We start from the raw sequence: 18,921 nt of genomic DNA on the forward strand, positions 1-18,921 counted from the left end.
GCCACTGACCAGAGTAAGGCTCTGTGATTGAGCCTTGGTCACGTGCCAGGCTTTAGCTTTGTTATGTGACCTGGTTACAGCATGGCTGGCTCCTGTGCACACTACAGCTCTGATTGTGGTGCACAGGACTCTGCTGTGGTAACACAGATGGCTCCCTATTGCACTGTTTATGTTATCTAAAAATGTTAAAGTGAGGGGGGAAGGGAGATGTCAAGCAATATAGCCCCAAAATTTAGGCTTGGGCATTTTTTAAACAAAAAATGTAGCCTATAAAATCAACAGAAACACTTGTTATTCGGCACTTAGCTCAAGTGGTAGCAGACTCTGCTTTCGTACCTGGAGGAGCCGAGTTCCAGCCTGGCTGGTACTGCAAAGTGCCAGGAGTTCGTGGTGTGCAGTGTAGTGAAAACGAGGAAATTACAATACAAACATTTTGATCCATGGTGCAAACAAAAATTGTGCAACAGAGAACAGAATAGGACACCCCAGTACCTAATTTGGGGATAATTCTGTAGCACCCATTACTGTAGTTTCTAAGTAGTATGAAACCACATAATTTGGGGTCTGCACCCAAAAATCCCATTTATGAATAGGGGTCTACTTAAATGGTGGAGAAATTTACACATTTTTCACGGGTTGGTCATGGCATAAATAGCAAATTTCGCGGATGTGTTTAGACATCAGCATTTCTCAAACTGGAGGTCCTGACCCAAAAGGGGGTCTCAAGACTATTGTAGGGTGGGCATTAGAGCGGCAGTCGCTGGCCAGGCACCCCGCTCTGAAGGTAGCGCTGCTGCCAACAGAAGCGCAGAGGTAAGGACGGCACCCTTCTGCAGTGCTACCGGCGGCAGCACTGCCTTGAGAGCGGGGTGCCCAGACAGCAGCCACCACTCTCCATCTGCCCACCTCTGAAGGCAGCACAGAAGGAAGGGTGGCAATACTGTCACCCTCCCCCCCACCCCCCAATAGATTTCACACAGGAGACCAGATTTCATGGTGCATGACACGTTTTTCACAGCCATGAATTTGGTAAGGCCCTTTTTATGAATCATATCTAGGAACCTCTGCGATCATCGAATACCTGCAGGGAAATGTATTGACTCTGTTTGGACGAGAGACGCTCCCCCTTTCTCCCTCAAGGTGAAGTGAACACAACAAATTAGGTAGATGGGGATGATGGATGAACATACTCCTTGAAGGACAGGGATTCTGTTGCCGTTTGGATACCACCTTGTACCCGTTCACAGCAACCAAATGGAGATCGTACTACAACATCCTAAGGGATGTGCCTGGCGCACAGGAATTAATAAATGCGGTGCTTATGAAAGCAGTGATGCCATGGGTGGGGGGTGGAGCCCCACTTCGGGGAGGCTAGCCCCCACTCCACCCTTCCCCTTGCCCCCCTCCACAGCCAGAGCTCTGAGACCCCCCTGAACCCCCCCCCCCCCCAGCCAGAGGAGGCCCATGCCAGCAAGAGCCCTGAGGGCCCCCGCCCACCTGCTTAGAGGAGCCCCAGGCTGGCTAGAGCCGCCGCCGCAGACCCCAAGCTGCAAAGTCAAAAGCTCTTCTCTTCTTCTCTCTTCCAGAAGACGAACCTGAGCTTTTGCAATGCCCCATGCAGCTTCAGGGGCGGCTGAGAGGCAGGATGTGCTACTCCGCTTCCTGGGTTCGTCAGTCATCTCCCTGGAGTCCAGCGAGTTACTGATAAACCCAGGAAGCTGAGTAGCATAGCCTGTCTCCTCAGCCACCCCAGAACCTGCATGGGGCATAATAAAAAGCAAAAATTTCCCCACCAAACCCGCAACCAGGGTCCGGCGGCAGCGGCTGCACTAGGGGAGGCTGCGCCTATTAGACCTGCCGCTCATGAGTCCTGGCTTGGCCGGATCTGACCCTCACTCGCAGAGCACAGGAAGTCGCAACACTGTACTGCTGGTCAGCATCCGGTTACGCAGCAGGACCCATTTCTGTCCTCCTCTTACACCCGGAAGGGACAGAGGCAACTTGACTAAAAGCGCCGGGGCCCTTGGAACGACAGTGCAGGAGATCCGTAGGTCCATTGAGGGGGAGAGCTGGGGAGGGACTTATTTTGCACTGCAAAAATGATTGCACTCTGCTGAGGCACCGTGTAACACTCACCTACCAAATGTGTTTTGGCTGCTTGATCTCCCTGGGAAGCTCTTACGCACTTTAATGTGGTTTGGTCAAGGCCATGGCATCCCAGACACACTCCTGACTTCCCTCCTCCTCCTCTCCTGTGTGATTATCCTCTAACGAGGGAGGACTGTACCTGACTCCCTGTCAGCCCGTCAGCCCCTGCCTGTGGTCAAGGTCAATCGTCACCTTCCTCCAAGGTTAAGCAAGTGGCATGTGTATGGGACAGGACTTTTGTGTCCCCCACATCACCGAGTGGAATTTGCTCCTCCGCTGTAAGTGCTGCGTCCCCTTCCGGAGAGCCTGGGTGAACAAGGCACCAGGAGGGGCAGGCCCGGCCCCTGGGGGAGCTATGGCCTGGGAGGTGGGAAAGGCAGAGGCGTAACAGAACATCTGGGAGTGAGCTCTGATTTCAGGCTCCTGCACTGATGCAGAGCCATGCACATTCCAGCTTCACAGGGTGTCTCCCAGCAACCCTGAAGATTAATGCTCTTGTTGCCTGTTAAAAACCTCAGAACCTGACGTAGCTATGGAGACACTAATGTCCTTCCCTTGCTCTTTTCCTCTAGGCAATACCATTGTGCTTGCTGGCTGCTCCTGATTGGATTCCTGCTTGACCTAGCGGATGGAGCGGTTGCTAGGCAATTGAATGCTTGCTCAGCCCTGGGTGAGTTCCATCTTGTCGTCCTCTAGAAGCTCAGAATACTAGGCCTGTTGCTCAGGCTGTGAGACAGGCAGTGTCAATCCACTTAATGAACAAACGAGACATAATAGGTCCACTCATCCCTGATGGGCAGGATAAATTGCACCCTCGGGATAAAATTAGCCCACGGGCTGTATTGCTACCCCACCACTGCACTTGTTGCAAATTGAAACACCCAAACTCAATAGCCATTAAACGTCGTGCCTCTCCTGGTAGCCAGTCAGCAGCAGCAGTTTTCTCCAGTAGTTCTCGTGAATGATGGCATTGCAGACAGGCCGCTAGGAAGCACTAAAACAACCATATCAGTTTGACCTGTAGATATGAAAAACACAGGTGGGAAGCAAATTCGGTGTGTGGGGGGGAAATAACATAGGCCTCGACCCTTGCCTCTGGACAGAGAGAGGAAACATACTGCATCCCTGTCCAGAGGCTGTGGAATGGAGGCCTCTGCTGCAGTGTTCCCCTTGACGCCACTTCCAGTGGGGATCCACATATGTGGATGGGTGCTCTCCATTCATCTTCCACCATCAGACTGACTGCAAAGAGCCCTTGCTCTTGGCCCAAGATCTATGTGAAACTCTGGGAGTGGTGAGTTTTGCCGATGGGTGAGTTTAAAACCCTTCTAATTCTGCAGGGAGGCAACTTCCCTGGATAACCTGTACATGATCTGGTGGGGAAACTGAGAGAAACCTCCCTTAGTTTTCTATTGCCACCTGTTTTTTTTTTTTTCCCCCACCCAACTATTTGGGCCATAATATTGATTGCTGTACATCAGCTCATGCAGCACGCTAGTGGGATAGTCTGCTTGGAGGCAGAGAGAAATTGTATATTGGATCCAAATTTCCAGTGCAGTCTGGCTTCATCTGTTATCATCCTTCAGACCAGAGCAAAGAGCGCATATATGGTGTGGTTCTAGGTTTTCCAGACCTGCTGTACCACAGGAATATGTGAATACAGAATCAGCCTTGCAAGGGCAGAGGGCTAAATACAATATTCAAAAGAGAAGTTCATGAGATGGGCAGGGATCTGGGGCCCAGTGCTACATTTTTAGCCCACCCAAAGCCTCCACTACAGTCACTGGGGTCAGATTCACCATTGCCCTGCACTTGGGGGAGTCATTTACACAAGTGCAAAGTGAGTATAAACTCCCTCCCCCAAATCCGAATGGTGGCATTTCACACCTGTGTTGGACAGGTGTGAACGATTGCCCCAGGCCCAGAGCAACACCGAATGGGCCTTGGGAGTGCAAGGACTATACATCCAGGCCCCTGGACATTCCCGGGTTGTTTCTCTGTGATCGACTCTCTGTGCCCCATGTAGGATTGTTCCTGTGCATGTAGCCAGGGTAAGTCTATGTTTGGGACTGGAGCAGTTTGCTTAGAGTTGAGCTGGGACGCTGCCTCCATCTGAGCAGCTTGGCCTCTGGCCCTGCTGGCTCACTGTCTTCATAGGAAAAAGGCATTGTGGTGCTCTCCAGGTCTTTTGTGTCTAATCAGTGACTCTAGATCAGGTGCACTTGGTTTATAAGCAGCATTTTTCTAACTGGCAGCCCTGCAAGGTGCCCTTGGGAGCAGGAGTCAAGGTAGGTTGTACCATAAGGCTCGGGGAGTTAAGGGTTCTGACGGTACACAGGCCAGAACCGACTCTTGCTCCCTGTGCTGTAGCTTGGAATAAAAACAACAACATTGATTTTAGTCAGTGAAGTTGGCAGATGAGGCTCTGATACACCCAGGGAGCATAGAAGAAGGTGCCAATTTTAAAAGAAAGGGTCTTCAGGGAAAAGGAAGACAGAGTCCTAAAAACAGAGCTTGAACTCTTCTCTTGTAGACAGTAACTCTTTGGGGCTGGGTTTAATTGTCTAGTGCAGTAAAAGTATTTTGTGTCTTACAAAACAAATAATTGCTACTAATAATAGTTTGGGCCCCCAAGACGAGACAAGTGAAGTAAAAGTACCTGCTCAATGGGAGTAGAGGGTCCAGAGGTTTAAACTTACAATAAAAAAACCTAGACCTCTGTCTTAATACTCTTTCGGGGGAGGAAAGCAGGAACATAGGAAGACACCATACCAGCTCAGACCCCTGGTCCATCTAGTCCTGTATTCTGCCTCTGACATGCCCAGCCCCAGAACCAGATGCCACAGGAAGGTGCACGAACCCCCTTGGCTGGCAGATGTGGGCTAATTGAACCCCCGTGCGAATGTCTTGTTCTAACCCTATATAATTGGAGATCAGGTTAAGCCCTGCAGCATCAAGTTTTATATCCCCCCCCTTCCAAAATTTCTTTTGTTAGCATTAGTCATTGTAATGCTGAATATTCTTGTTCTCGATCCTTCGTTGAATCTTACCAACTTCTTGGCCTCAACAACATCCTGGCAATGAGGTCCACAGGCTCTCTGTGGAAATGAGGCCCACTGTGTATAGGATTTTTTATCAGTTTTGAATTTGTCACATTTCAATGTCATTGAATGGTCCCTTGTTCTGGTGTTATGAAAGAGAGCTTCTGTTCTTGCTCTTCATTACCTTCTCCAGACCAATTCCTCTTCCTCCTTTCCTGCACCACCTCCTGTCTCCCATAACTCTAGACCCTGCTGGTGCTATTTATGCTCTGTCCTTCCCCATTGACTCAAACCCATCTTGTGGTGGCACCAATTCTGGTGTCTCATGCTCTGGGGTGTGGTGTACTTCTGACTGTACTGTGCACCGTGACACTTGCACAAGTCAATGGAGAGCCTCCACTGGAATCTTGGCAAGTACAGGAAATGGGGGAAGCAGAGCACTGCCTTTCTCTTAGCCAGTACTTGGTTAGTGCTGGCTCTGTCCAACTGTCTGAATTGGCAGGATTAATTATAAATGGTGACTGCCTCCAGTACCTGGTAATCTCTGGAGTGTGGTGCTCTAGCTTGTCTTCAGGTAGGGTGGGTTTGTGCCAGGGCAGGGAAACAGGTTATGCCCTTGACAGCCCTCAGCTGGAGTATGCAGGAAAGTTCTTAAGCCAAAGGGCACCTACTCTTCATAGATTAATAGACTCCAAGACCAGACAGGACCATTGTGATCATCTGGTCTGACCTCCGGTATTACACAGGTTAGAAAAGTTACCTAAAATAATTCCTACAGCAGATATTTTAGAAAAACGCCCAATCTTGATTTTAAAATTGTCAGCGATGGAGAATCCACCACAATCCTTGGTAAATTGTTGCAGTGATTAATTACCCTCACTGTTAAAATTTTACACCTAATATCCAGTCTGAATTGTCTAGCTTCAACTTCCAGCCACTGAATCGTGTTAGCCCTCTCTCTGCTAGATTGAAGAACCCATTATTAAGCATTTGTTCCCTGTGTAGGTACTTACAGACTTGATCAAGTCACCCCTTAACCTTCTCTTTGTTAAACTAAATAGATTGAGCTTCTTGAGTCTGTCACTAACGGGCAGGTTTTCTAATCCTTTAATCATTCTCGTGGCTCTTCTTTGAACCCTCTCCAATTTATCAACATCCTCTTTGAATTGTGGGAACCAGATCTGCACCCAGGATGCCAGCAACGGTCACATGAGTGCCAAATGCAGAGGTAAAATAACCTCTCTAGTCCTACTCCAGAATCCCCTGTTCATTACTCCTGGGGAAATTCTGCGCCACTGCGCGTGTGCATAATTTATGTCCCCTGCAGATTTCTTTGCTTCCCCACAGAAAAATGACTTTCTGATGAGGAAGCAAAGGGAAACCACAAGAGCGGTCTACGACCCTCCCCAGCAGTATGTTTCGGGCAGCTGGCAGAGAGGTAAATCACTGTGGGGCGGGGGACAGGCCTGCGGAAGACCTGGCTGGTAGTTCCCACTTTGTGCTAGGCTCAGCTGCTAGTTCCGGCTGGGCTGGGGAGGACGGGACTTCCTCTTCCCCTGCACGACATCCCGGGCCGTGTCAGACCCACCCCCAGATTTCTCCCCCGGCTGTAGGAAGCTCTGCAAACTGGCCTCCCTCTCACCGCCCCCCCCCCCCCCCGCTTCCTGCACCCATCACTCCTTAGCTGCAGGGGAAGAGATCACTGTACAGGGAGCTGCTCCCCCATCCCCCCTAGCCTCCCGTGTATCCAGACCCCCCTCATACCAGACCCTCCTGCTGAGCCTCACCCCCCCACACACTCACCCAGAACCCCCCGCCCCCGATGAGTCCCACTCCTCCTGCACCTAAACCACCCCAACGAGCCACCCGCATCTGGATCCCCACCCTACTGAGCCCCAACCAGCTGCACCTGGATCCCCACCACACTGAGCCCCACTCCCCCAGCATCTGGACCCTCCCACTGAGCTCCCCACACCCAGACCCCCCTGCCAAGCCTCAGCCACCTTCACCTGGATCCCCCTGCAGAGTCCCATTACTGTTGCACCCAAAAAAACCCAACAAGCCACTGTGCATCCAGATCCCTCTCGTGCCCAGATTGCCCCACACAGAACCCTCTCCACCCACACCTGGATCCCCCCACACTAGGCCCCTCCACACTTGGATCCTGCCTGCCCACACCTGGTGCACCTGGCACGGAGGGGCAGGGCCCCGTCCTTGCGCTGTGTCAGGGCTGGGTGCAGCCTCACTGCTGAGTCCGTGTCCTGAGGGGAGCTGCACAGTGATCTCCCACCCCGTGCAGCCAGTGGCCTGTGCTCCCCACTGCCATGCCGGAGCCTCCATATTTATTTGACAAATCAAATTTGCAAAATGTTAAAATACCGTGCACAGAATTTTTAATTTTGTGGTGCAGAATGCCCTCAGGAGCAATAAAGTTTATGCATCCAAGGATCACATTAGCTCTTTTGGGCAGAGTGTCACACTGGGAGCTCATGGTCAGCTGATTATCCCCCATGACCCCCACTGCTTCCCAGGATAGAGTCCCCCATCCTGTAAGTATGGCCCACATTCATTGTTCCTAGATGGATACATTTAGCCATATTAAAATGCATATTGTTTGCTTGCGCCCAGTTTACCAAGCGATCCAGATCATTCTGTATCAATGACCTGTCTTCATTATTTCCCACTCCCCCAATTTTGTGTCCTCTGCAAACATGATTAGTGATTATTTTCTGTTTGCCTCCAGGTCACTGATAAAAATGTGAACCAGCGTAGGGCCAAGAGTCGGAGCCCATTCCAAACACATCCCCTGCGTACAAGTACATGTTGAGATCTATCAGTTAGGCAGCTTTTAATGCATGTAACATGCAGCACCATGTTCAATGCCTTGCAGAAGTCTATGTATATTAAGTCTCTGTTACCTTTGGCAACCAAACTTGTAATCTCATCAAAAAAAGAGATTGTTAGTTTGACAGGATCTACTTTCCATTTACCCGTGTTGATTGGCATTGATTATATTACCCTCCTATAGGAATATAGGCCCACATTAGACCCCAGTAAACTATGGTTTTAAACTGAGTGTGGATTTTAATATGAGTGATAGGCCCGAAGCATGAGACCAAAAAAAAAAAAAAGAAATCACGAGAACGAAGGATTGTTTGTGTTAGACTTGCATTGAGCCTGGAAGTACCAGAGTTTTCTTATTTAAGATTTGGGATACGCAACAGAAATAAAGTGAATGTGTTAATTGGATCCCAGGCATAGTAAATAATTGGTTAGAAATGCTTAGACCAGTAGCTAGGGAAAAACATGACAAAGTGATATAAACTGCTTCAGTTGACTTTAGCTAAGGTCCAGTAATTAGCAATGACCTCACTTGTGTATTAGTGTATAAAAAGCAAGGTTTTCTAAGGGTTCCTTGTCCGAGCTTTTCCTTACCTCTCTGGAGTCACGCCTTCATGGGAAGGTGTCTCCTCGGCCTGATCTGGTTGTGTTTTGGCCAGTGCTTATCACTGTATCGTTGCTGGATATGGAATGGGGGTGTATCTGTTTACATTTGTATTTTGGATGTAACCAACACCAAGTGGCCTTTAGGACTGATAAAAGAATGCTTGTGTGGCAGCTGAGTCCTGGCAAACCGCAATAAACGTACTAAGAAAATAATTTCCAGCACCACTTTTAATTCTGTATTAATTGAGTCCTGTATCAGCCGCTCTGTGATCAGACTGACAGGCCTGTAATTACCTGGATCAACCCATTTACCCTTTCTAAATATCGGCACAACACCAGCTTTCTTCTGGAACTTCTCCAGCATTCCAGCACTGATTGAAAATTAACAGTACCGGTCAGCCAGCTCTTCGAAGGCTGTTGTGTGTGGGGAGGGGAGGGAGCGGTGGTGATCCTTGGTGCCGTTTCACGCTGGTAGTTGCCTTGAGGGAGAGAAAATCTTGTGTCTCGCTGTGCACTGAATGTGAAACAAGCCAAGTTCAGTGCTCAGCTAAGGCTGGGGAAAGGCGAGGAGGAGCAGTATGGCTCATTTGAGGGGACAGGAGAGCTCTCGAAGTTGAGAAACTCATCCACTTTGCAAACTGAACTTCTCATGCCCTGGGAGGTACCAGGCCCTGAATGCCTAACTCAGTTCCTTCTTCATCAGGTAGAACTTGATCATGGATGGGTCAGAAATACAGTTGAACCCTTTGCCAAGAGGCTCCATCTCCTCTCCCTATCCTCCAGGCTCAGTAGTCTCCTCTTTGGCAGATGGAGGCCCTAAGGAGGCAGTAGGGAGGTCTCTCTGGAGGTGAAAGGAGTTGCACCAGAAAGTGGGGGCCATTTAAAATGTGCCTCGCTGACTGTTCCAAGTGGTTTGTAAAATCAAAGGTCAAAACTAGACTCTTCCCATCTGCCAAAGCTGGAACATCTTCCCCGCCATCGCCTGCCTCACTGGAGCCCAAGCCAGAGAGTAACGCCCCCACGTCCCTTACTTAGTTCTTCCAGTGCTTCGTTATTAGGGTGACCAGACAGCAAGTGTGAAAAATTGGGACGGGGTGGGGGGTAATAGACAAAGCCCCAAATATCGGGACTGCCCCTATAAAATTGGGACATCTGGTCACCGTATTCGTTATCTTCACGGTTACACAATTGGGCCTTATTTCCACTTGAGCATGACTAGCTTCTGCTTCCAGCTCTTAGCTCTTATTCTGCCTTGGCTGGGCTGAAGAGCCCCCTGCTGTCAGAAATCTCCCTGTCTAGACACTTATGGGTCATGAGCAAGGCATGGATGTCGTTCTTTTAGTCTCTGGAAGGGGCATGCTGTGCTGGTGGCGACGGTGCTAGTCGTGTCCAGCCCATGGAGTTCCCTAGTGGGTGATGCTAGACTCCCCCCAAGAGCACTGCTGGGCTTGGGAAATCCATCTGCCCCTTCCTGCCATTGGTGGTGCTGGGATCAGGTTGCGTGGTTGCTGAGCAGCTGCTTCTCACTCACTGCAGGTGCCAAGTTGGATGACTTTGCTGACTTCACTTCATTCGGTCTGGCCACAGCTCTGCTGCTGCAGGCTCACGGGATCCTGGATGGCTTGCTGGCTATCGTCTATGTGCTCGCAGTCTTTTCCCGCTTGTGCTTCTTCTCGAGTGGTAAGTGCGTGGTCTCCCTTTCTCTGCGTGGGTCTGGAGCATGGCTACAGCCAGTAATAAGGGAGTGTAAGTAGGGTGTAATATGGCTGAAAGTCCATCACCTTCTAGTTGTAGGAGTTTGTTCAAGGTTCTGTTCTAGTCTCTGCTACCATGGGCTGGGCAGCACCTCCTGCTGGGAGGAAATGGAATCAGACAAAAGTGCTGGTCCTGCTTTTTGAACTCCTGTAGCTGAGAAGCAGCCATGCCCTGTGAGTTTTTAAACAGCACAGACTCATTGGTTCTATTTCATATCCACTGCTGCAAGTGATGGCACCTGTGTGTGTGTGACAGTGCTTGGAGGCGTGGGAGGCCCCACTGATGGATCTCTGCGGCTGGGGAGGAGGGAGAGCAGGTCAGCACCTGGGGGCTGGGGAGCAGTAGGAAGGGTTCAGACTCCTCGGGGCCACCATGTTCTCCTTGTGGAGTTGCCTGGTTTCTCTGTCCCACGCCAGCAGGTTTTTCTTTCAGAAGATATAGTTTTGCCCTCTGTGGGAGAGAGTGGGGGAGATGCTGTGTATGTGTTAGAGACACTAACGTTGAAAGTCTCTCTGTGTTGTTAACAACACATTAAACTTCCAGACCCATGTCAGTGGCCTGTCCCCTTCATTATTTACCACTCGTCTAATTTCTGTGTCATCTGCAAACTTTAGCAGTGGTGATTTGATGTTTTCTCCCAGGTTATTGCTAAACATGTGGGGGCAGGGCCAAGAACCAATCCTTGTTGGACCCCACTGGAAACACCCCTGCTTGATGACGGTTCCCCATTTACAGTTCTAGTTTGAAACTATACGTTAGCCAGTTTTTAGTCCATTGAATATGTGCCATGTTCATTTGATCTTGCTCTAGTTGTTGAATTAAAATGTTGTGTAGTAACAAATCACATGCTTTACAGTGCTAATGTAATTTACTTACACTTCTGTAATAAATTTGGTTAATAAAAGTAGTCTCATCAAAATGCTATCAAGTTAGTGAGACAGGATCTATTTTCCATAAGCCCATGTTTATTTGCATTAATTACATTACCTTCTTTTAATTCTTTATTAATAGGGTCCCATATCAGCCACCCCAAGATCTTACCTGGGTCGATGTCGGGCAGAGATCTTACCTGGCTCAGCCTGTTTACCCTTTTTAAAACTGGCCCAACATTGGCTTCCCTCCAGTCAGCTGGGATTTCCCCAGTGCTCCAAGACTCATTGAACATCTGCATTTTCCCTTCCAATAGCTGGAGTGAGAGAGCAACAAAAGAGTAGGTGGGAGAGAGGAAAGCAAGAGGGAGAAAAACCTGTTGGGGAGGAGAAGAGAGGAAAGAAGAAAACAAACGTAGCCCTGATTGCTCGAGGGGAAGGAGGGAGGAAAATTAGCTAACAACCTTTTTTTGGTTGTGATCCCTTTTCTCAGCATTGAGATACTGTGGTGATGGGCACAGTATGAACTCCTAGATAGTTTGTTCCACTTTCTAGTCGTTGATGTTTTCCAGCTGAGGGAAATGAAAAATACACACAGTAAATGGTGAAACGTGATTTTTAAGTGTTCATTTTTCTTATCTCAGGTGTTGCAAATAAAATGGGCGAAGAACTATTTGAATTTTTGGTTAACCTGTCCATGTCCCTTTTTAGGGCTGAACCAAGCATTCTCTTTTATTTCCCAGAATCCTCTGGCTTATAGCTTTGTGGCAGTTTTAAAAGGAAAAGTCACCCATTCCTTCCTCTTCCTTGTAGGAATCCCTTTCATGTACCGAGGACTGCCCTGTCCCTATGCTTCTTCCCTCCTGACTGGCACATACCTCTTGACTGGGGGCAACCTTGTGGTTCTACGGATTGTAGCCATGATAATGATCCTGTTCATGGTTGACCAGGGCTTCTATCCCCATGACAAAGTACTGGAGTCCCAGCTCTGGAAAAAGATGGTCTATGCAGGGGGTAAGTTTTAAAACAAATCAGCACAAAACCTTGGCTCTCATTTGTTTCTGTAAATACACACAAGGGGTGAAGGCATAGTGCTTGCCCTTCATTATCTAGTCCCTTCTTTGACTTCATTCTTCAGCCCAGCTGATGGAAAAGGTAAACTAATGTGAACCAGAGTTCTTGGGAGCTGTATGAAAATATACACTAGATATATATTTTATGTTTACAGTACAAAAAAGAAATGTATAAGTTCTTCAACATGTGTTTGAAACATGAGGGGGTTCTTACTCAACTGAATACAGGGTGTGCCTCTTTAAGAGAAGTAGAAATAAGAATACGTGGAACGTCCATAGTGCCCGTCACCAGAGACGTTGTGAATGCACGCTACAAAAGGGGAAGAGCATTTTCTCAGTTTTTAGGGATCGGCAAACAGGCAGAGGCACAGAAGTCACTTGTGTAAGATCACATAGTGGCCATGTTTTGACTCAGAATAGAACCAGTTTCTCAACTCTCAGTGGCTATGATCAAACTCTTAGGTCGTGCTCCCTCCTACCTGAAATAAACCTAGATGATTCAGAAGCATAGAAAGTGTCACGCCAGATCCTATCAATGGTCCATCTAGCTCTGTTTCCTTTCTCTGGGAATGGCCAGTACCAGATGTTTCAGAGGAAGGTGTAAAATACCCAACAGCTCATAATGGACAATTGCATTTTTCATTCACAGACACTTTATGCAGTGTAATTTTGTTAGCTCTATTTTTGAAGTACTTTTCCTCAAGAAAGTCTAGTAAGAAGGGAATAAAAGAGGATTCAGTCTTCAGAACTGTGCTGTATTCCTGCTAGTTGATTGCTCAGATCAAATGTACTCCAACATATCCAGTCAATACCTCTATAAAACTCCACCTGAAACATTAATTCTGGGGTTTTACCAGCCACAGATAACAGTCCATGGCTTGTTTTGTTTTATAGAACCCTGAAATGGAGCCATGAAAGCAGCCAGAAAATTATTTTGTCTGACTTCTAGACATGGCATGGAAATTGTAGAAGCACAGAATTTGTGTGTATACAAAGGTGGGGTCATGAAACTAGTTCACCAGGCTGGCAGCTGCACTGAACACCGGGCTGCAGGAAGGCAGTGTGACAAGAGACAGTTTAAGTGGTAAATCTTTGCCGAGTAGCTGTCTGCTGCACAGATGGGAAGGGCATTACATCTGCTTCTAGCAGTATCATTCTCCATGTTTGCTGTCACAATCTTTAACACAACCTCCTTGAAGGCAATCGGCTTTTGCTTGTGTAGAGAAGAGTATCTCTGGCAGCTTGTACTTTCATGGATTCTATATTTCTCTTTTAAGATCATGAAGTACATTATACATGGTGGCAATGGCTCCTTTTGCCACAGAGTTGCATGCTGTGAAAGGTGCAGGAGAAGACCAGATCATACTAAACAACCCGTGTCTGGTGTTTTTTAAAAGGACTTATTTCCAGCAGTGAACAGAAGAATCCTTCAGGCTCAAACCTGCTAGAAAATCTTTGTGACAGAAAGGCAGGGATTTGGGGAAGTGTGTGAAATGCATATTTACATTTGTTAACCTTGTCAATTGTATCTGACCTACTTTTCTGTGCTACTTTCCTGTTGCAGGTATCCTGATGGTTTTGTTCTCTTCCTATTCAATAGTCTCTCTCTACTATCTCGTTTGGTCTACTACTTACATCTTCTTCCCAGTCGCCTTGTGGAGCTGCAAAGTTTAACTGCACGCTTGGTATTGTGTAGATGATGACAGCTTCATGTGTCACCATGATAACCTGCCAAAGGCAACACCTGTGACCTAAATGAAGACTTATCCTGTGTTAACATCCATGAGTTGCCTAATCCTTACTAAAGGTTTCATCATTGCGATCATCTATACTTGAAAGTAACAGCGACGGGATGTCTTGTCACTTCAAATAACACTTTCAAACTGGAGTAGTGTTAACGCAGCTCCTGCAGTTTCCCTGCGTGTTTCAAAGTGTTCATGTAGTGCCTGCTCTCTGACACCACATGTAATAACTAACGTGAAGTTTAACGCTTGTTAATGGGGAAACTTCATTTAAACTCTCCCAGATATTTGAGGGTTTGCTGTAGATGTGAGTGTACATATTCCTTACAAAAAGATACTGTATGGATTTAAGTTGAGAAATTCATTTTCAGATTTTTATTATGCTTAAAATCATGAATTTACGAAGTTATTTGCTTCTTCTAGAGTTGTAGGGCAGTAGCCACCCACTATGGGGGTTCCTCTAACGACCCCATGGGCCCAACCTCGGCTGTGGCTCTGGAAGAGGCCCAGGAAGGCTGAGATCAGTATCAGAAGCACTGAGATTGGTATCTTAAGCACTGAGATGTTGATTTGAAAACTGCTGCTTAACATCTTGACCCAGTGGTGCCCAACCTTATTACACGGGAGGGCCACAGGAACTTAAGCACGACCTTGGGTGGGCCAAACCGATTCGACAGATTTTAATCAGATTTCAAGGCACCTGTATTGATTTCTATTTGAAGTTCAGCTTGTTTCATATGTATTTAGCTAGGTTGTTTCTATGTACAGTATTGTCTATTTACACACTCGTGTAAACTGAAATGATGTAAACGACAAACCGCTAATGAATTGGCCATTCCATATATTGTGTTGAAGCAAGGTGTGGGCCTTATGAAATGCTCTGGTGGTCTGTAGGTTGGGCTCCCCTGTCCTAACCCAATGAAACGGCATGAAAATAGTTAGAGTAAGTTTATTTGTATATTTGTAATACACAGGAGAGCAGAACAGATGGCTTTTTTCTTAATGGATCACGGAGGGCAATTTGAAATTGCTCTCAGACCTTCTCAACAACAGCATTTGCATTTGCACAAAAGATGAAAACGTCCCGCCCCTTTCTAGAGGTGGCGCAGTGCAGGGGCACAGCCAGGACATGTCACTTTAGAAGAGCCAGTGACTAAGTGAACATAAGCACATGGCTTACATTGAACCACCTAGTCCTATATTTTCTGCAGATACTGTAGCTGGGTTTTTATCCTGCTCCAAGGGCCTTGGCTTCTCATCAGAGTTAGGCTGAGAAAACAGGAATACCTAAAATGTAGAGTAGTGTTGATCGGTTGTTTGACTATTTTAGATAATTATGAACAGCTCCCCATTGAAATTTGAGATCTGTATATTATAAATTGTAACCACCGACTACTCTAACACTCACATAGAAGTAATCAGACTAGCTTGTACTTGAAACGTATAACCATACATACAGTATACCAGACCAAAACCCCACTCCAGTGGGACCTTACCATTTCAGAGAATCCTGTGCTGAAGGAAGGAAAGTTATGACTATCCCACTACAAAGCACCTGCCTCTGAGAAGGGAAAAATGTCTTGCAGTCCAGGGGATAAAGAATAACCTCTTAAATGTTTGGGATCCTGGTGTAACTACATTGAAGGCTGTGGAGTTGCACCAGGTCTGAACTTGGCCCAGGTGCAGCTTTATTGCTTTTACTGGAGTTGTACCTACTGAGGTAGGAATTCGGCCCACTATCTAAACTTCGCTGGTGAAGGGACTTTACCCAACTGTGAATTGTCTTGGCAATGTGAAAACCTCTCCCTGGACATAACTTGGACTAAGTCTGAGGCTCAGAACTTCACTCCAGATGACAGACCAGGGAAATTGACCTAATACATATGCACCTACGTCAGTCCGGGCGTAGCTAGATCAAAAACTATTGCAAAACAGTAAAACAAATGTTTGGAACCACTTGAGACCTGATTCTGATCTCTTTGCTGTGGTGTCAATCTGGAGTAAAGCCACTGAAGTCAGACTAGCATCTGGGGAAAGCTGGTGTGAGACCAAAATCAGGCCCTTGCAGTTAAAGTTATGGCATCAGTTGACAAGTTATGATCCGAGTCTCATTCCGATAAAGAAGTTTAATTAAAATAACCATTAGATTAACTAGTTTTTAACATTGGTGTCCTAATTAACGATTCAGTCTGAGAGTGCATTTGAAAAGAAAATAGCCAAACTACTGGGGTAAGATCTTTCTGCCTTAATTTTTTTACAAATGCATGTTCTTATAAAGGTTGAGGTTTTCTCACTTGAGCTGTCTGGGAACGGGGAAAGCAGGTCATGTAAGCACCTAGATTCTGCCTCCTACCTTCTCTAGGGTTGTGAAAATAAGCCTCACCTTCAAAGTGTGCCCCCGGAGAAGCAGACTAAGGAGAACTGCTGAAGCAAGTCCTGCACCTTGAAGCTCCCTCTCTAGAGGCCTGATCCTGCGAGGCACTGAATGCCTCCTGAGAGATGCAACTGACTTCACTGGGAACTGAAAGGTGTTCAGCATTTCACAGTGCCAGACCTTGACATTTCGGCTACTTTGTGTTCGAGTCTCGGAATGACAAACGAGTCACTTGCGTGCCCCAGGAGGGCCAGTAGAGCAGTCCTTGCATTCACCAGTGCTATTCGGGCACAGCAGCATGTGGGAGCTATTGCGTGGGTCAAAGCAGAGGTGCACGTGACTGTTTTCGAGCCATTGGGTCCCTAATTCTGATTGCATCAGCATCCTTAGAAGTATCTGAACTCGGTCCTGTGACTAGAGGGGGTAAAGGCTAAACAGTGGCTTCCCAGCCCTGCTCAGAAGTGCCTTGTTGGAGCTCTAGTCTCGCTCGCATTGTGGCTGCTCACAGCCCCTGGAGGAGGGAGTGCCTAAGCTCAGGCCTAGCCGCTGTGGCTGATTGGAGTGGCAGTGTATTGCTGCAACCTCTGCAGCCTCCATTATGAGGCCATCAGTACCCCCCCCCCCGCCCCCGGAGTGGAGCAAGGAGAGAGAGTAGCTAGGAATCAACCCATATGGTACCTTATCACAACACATGCAAAACTGGGAAAAAACCCAGAAGCTTTGCCACTAGGCATAGCCTTCACACATGGCACCTTATCTGATGCTGTGACTACACCTGGCATTACTTCCATGTCACCATCTTTTGTTTGCACATTTGTTGGCACAACTCATGGGTTTGAGAGAGCAAAAGCACCAAGCAAGAAGCCGCATGGCAAAATGGACTGTAGCTCATCTGTAGCTGTGGTGTGCGAGACCGGAGACTCGCGAAGCTGTTCTGTTCTGCAATTGAAATGTGAACAAGAGAACACTCAATTGGCAGATGTATCACAAATGTACATAGTAATTTATTATAAGGCAGTAATTGTGGTGTGGGTTTTTATTGTTGTTGAAGTCCTGAATATATTTTAAAGAGAATTAGCTCCATCCCCACCTGAATACTGTGGGGACAGAACTCTCATTTCTCCTCTATTGATCAAATCTTTGGTGGGGAAGAAAATCATCTGTACCAGCTCTTTTAAAATATGACCTGAAGTCTTGATGTCCAGGAGTTTTATAATATTTATTTTTTACTGATCACTGTAGTGAAATGTATTTTATTTCCCCCCTGCATTTGCTTTATCTGGGGAAAGGGCACAGGAATGGAAAATTGTACTTGAAATTGAAGTTCAATCTCTGGAAATAAAATTTTTGGGAAAAACATCCAAGGCTGTGCTTTGTCTGTAAATCTGTTTGCTCCTGGAAAGCAAAGACACTGGAGACTAAAAGCATGTGAGGAAAATCTTCCACTATTCTTGCCTTCAAACACAGGAATCTGTGGAATACAACTCTGCTCACTGTAGCTTGACAAAAGTGAGTTCCCTGCTTGGCTGGGTGTTGGCAGAACGGCTTGCTTATTAGCATGCAAAGAGGTACAGCAAACATTCCCATGGGAGACTGGAATTCCAGCGCTGTCACATGACCCCACTGCTAAAACCAGACTGGCGAGGACAAGAGAACACTTTCCTGAAGGTACCAGTCAGGAGATGGAGCAAAGGATAGCATAGTAGAACTGCTTCCTAGCTCTGCTGCTGACTTGCACGGTGATCTTGGTGAAGTCTCTTAGGCCAACAGAATTGCCCCTAAATCCATATTTCTTTATGGATCCAAGTTTGGAAACGGTATTAACACACCTACCCCCTACTTTCCCTGTGGGTTTAAAAAAAACCAAACCCAAATCCCTCCTTCTGGTAAATGTGCTTTGAAAGGCCAGTGTTTATCGTGTGTCGTGCAGTTTTGACCCGGTCAGTATTTTAATAGCACACAACTTCCGCCTAATGGCAGGAGCCTGGTGTTCTTTATCGCTGCCCTTACAGCAGAAAGAAGCCGGCTTGAAAAGCTGACCGCAGCCAGAATAAAACCGTTGCTGCTACCAAGGAGCAGCAACATGACAAACACACTGGTCATAGGTCATAAAGCCAGAAGGGGCCACTGTGGTCACCCAGCCTGCCCTGTAGAACACAGATCATAGGACGTCTCTGTGTTCGAACTAGAGCAGAGCTCAGAAAAACATGCAATCTTGAATTAAAAATTGCTAGTGATGTAGAACAGAGGAGTCTTCAATCTAGCAGACGAAAGTATCACCAGATCCAAAGGGGAAGCTGAAGCTAGACAAATTAGACTGGAATAAGGTGCAATTTATTTAACAGTGAGGGTAACCCTGTCACAAGGAGAGCTTGCATCTCACGCTCCCAGAAAGCATTAAGTCATGTATGGCACTATTTGACTTGGCCTCACCTCTGGGAGAAGTAAATGACTTGGCCAAGGAGGAAATCT

General features: G+C 47.2%; 1 protein-coding gene across 3 annotated transcripts in view; it reads left to right on the top strand.

Annotated features, from left to right (window-relative positions):
- Positions 1–14,915, top strand: part of TMEM269 (transmembrane protein 269) — a 33,759-nt gene extending 18,844 nt beyond the window's left edge. For all 3 annotated transcript variants that reach the window (XM_065421430.1, XM_065421431.1, XM_065421432.1), the window contains 4 exons: positions 2,721–2,818; positions 10,173–10,316; positions 12,074–12,274; positions 13,898–14,915. In XM_065421430.1, coding sequence (XP_065277502.1) covers positions 2,721–2,818; positions 10,173–10,316; positions 12,074–12,274; positions 13,898–14,007 — 553 coding nt within the window. In that variant the 3' untranslated portion in view covers positions 14,008–14,915. The remainder of the gene's footprint in view (positions 1–2,720; positions 2,819–10,172; positions 10,317–12,073; positions 12,275–13,897) is intronic.
- The last annotated feature ends 4,006 nt before the right edge of the window (positions 14,916–18,921 follow it).

Source organism: Emys orbicularis, chromosome 22, assembly GCF_028017835.1.
Source record: "Emys orbicularis isolate rEmyOrb1 chromosome 22, rEmyOrb1.hap1, whole genome shotgun sequence".
NCBI lineage: Eukaryota > Metazoa > Chordata > Testudines > Emydidae > Emys > Emys orbicularis.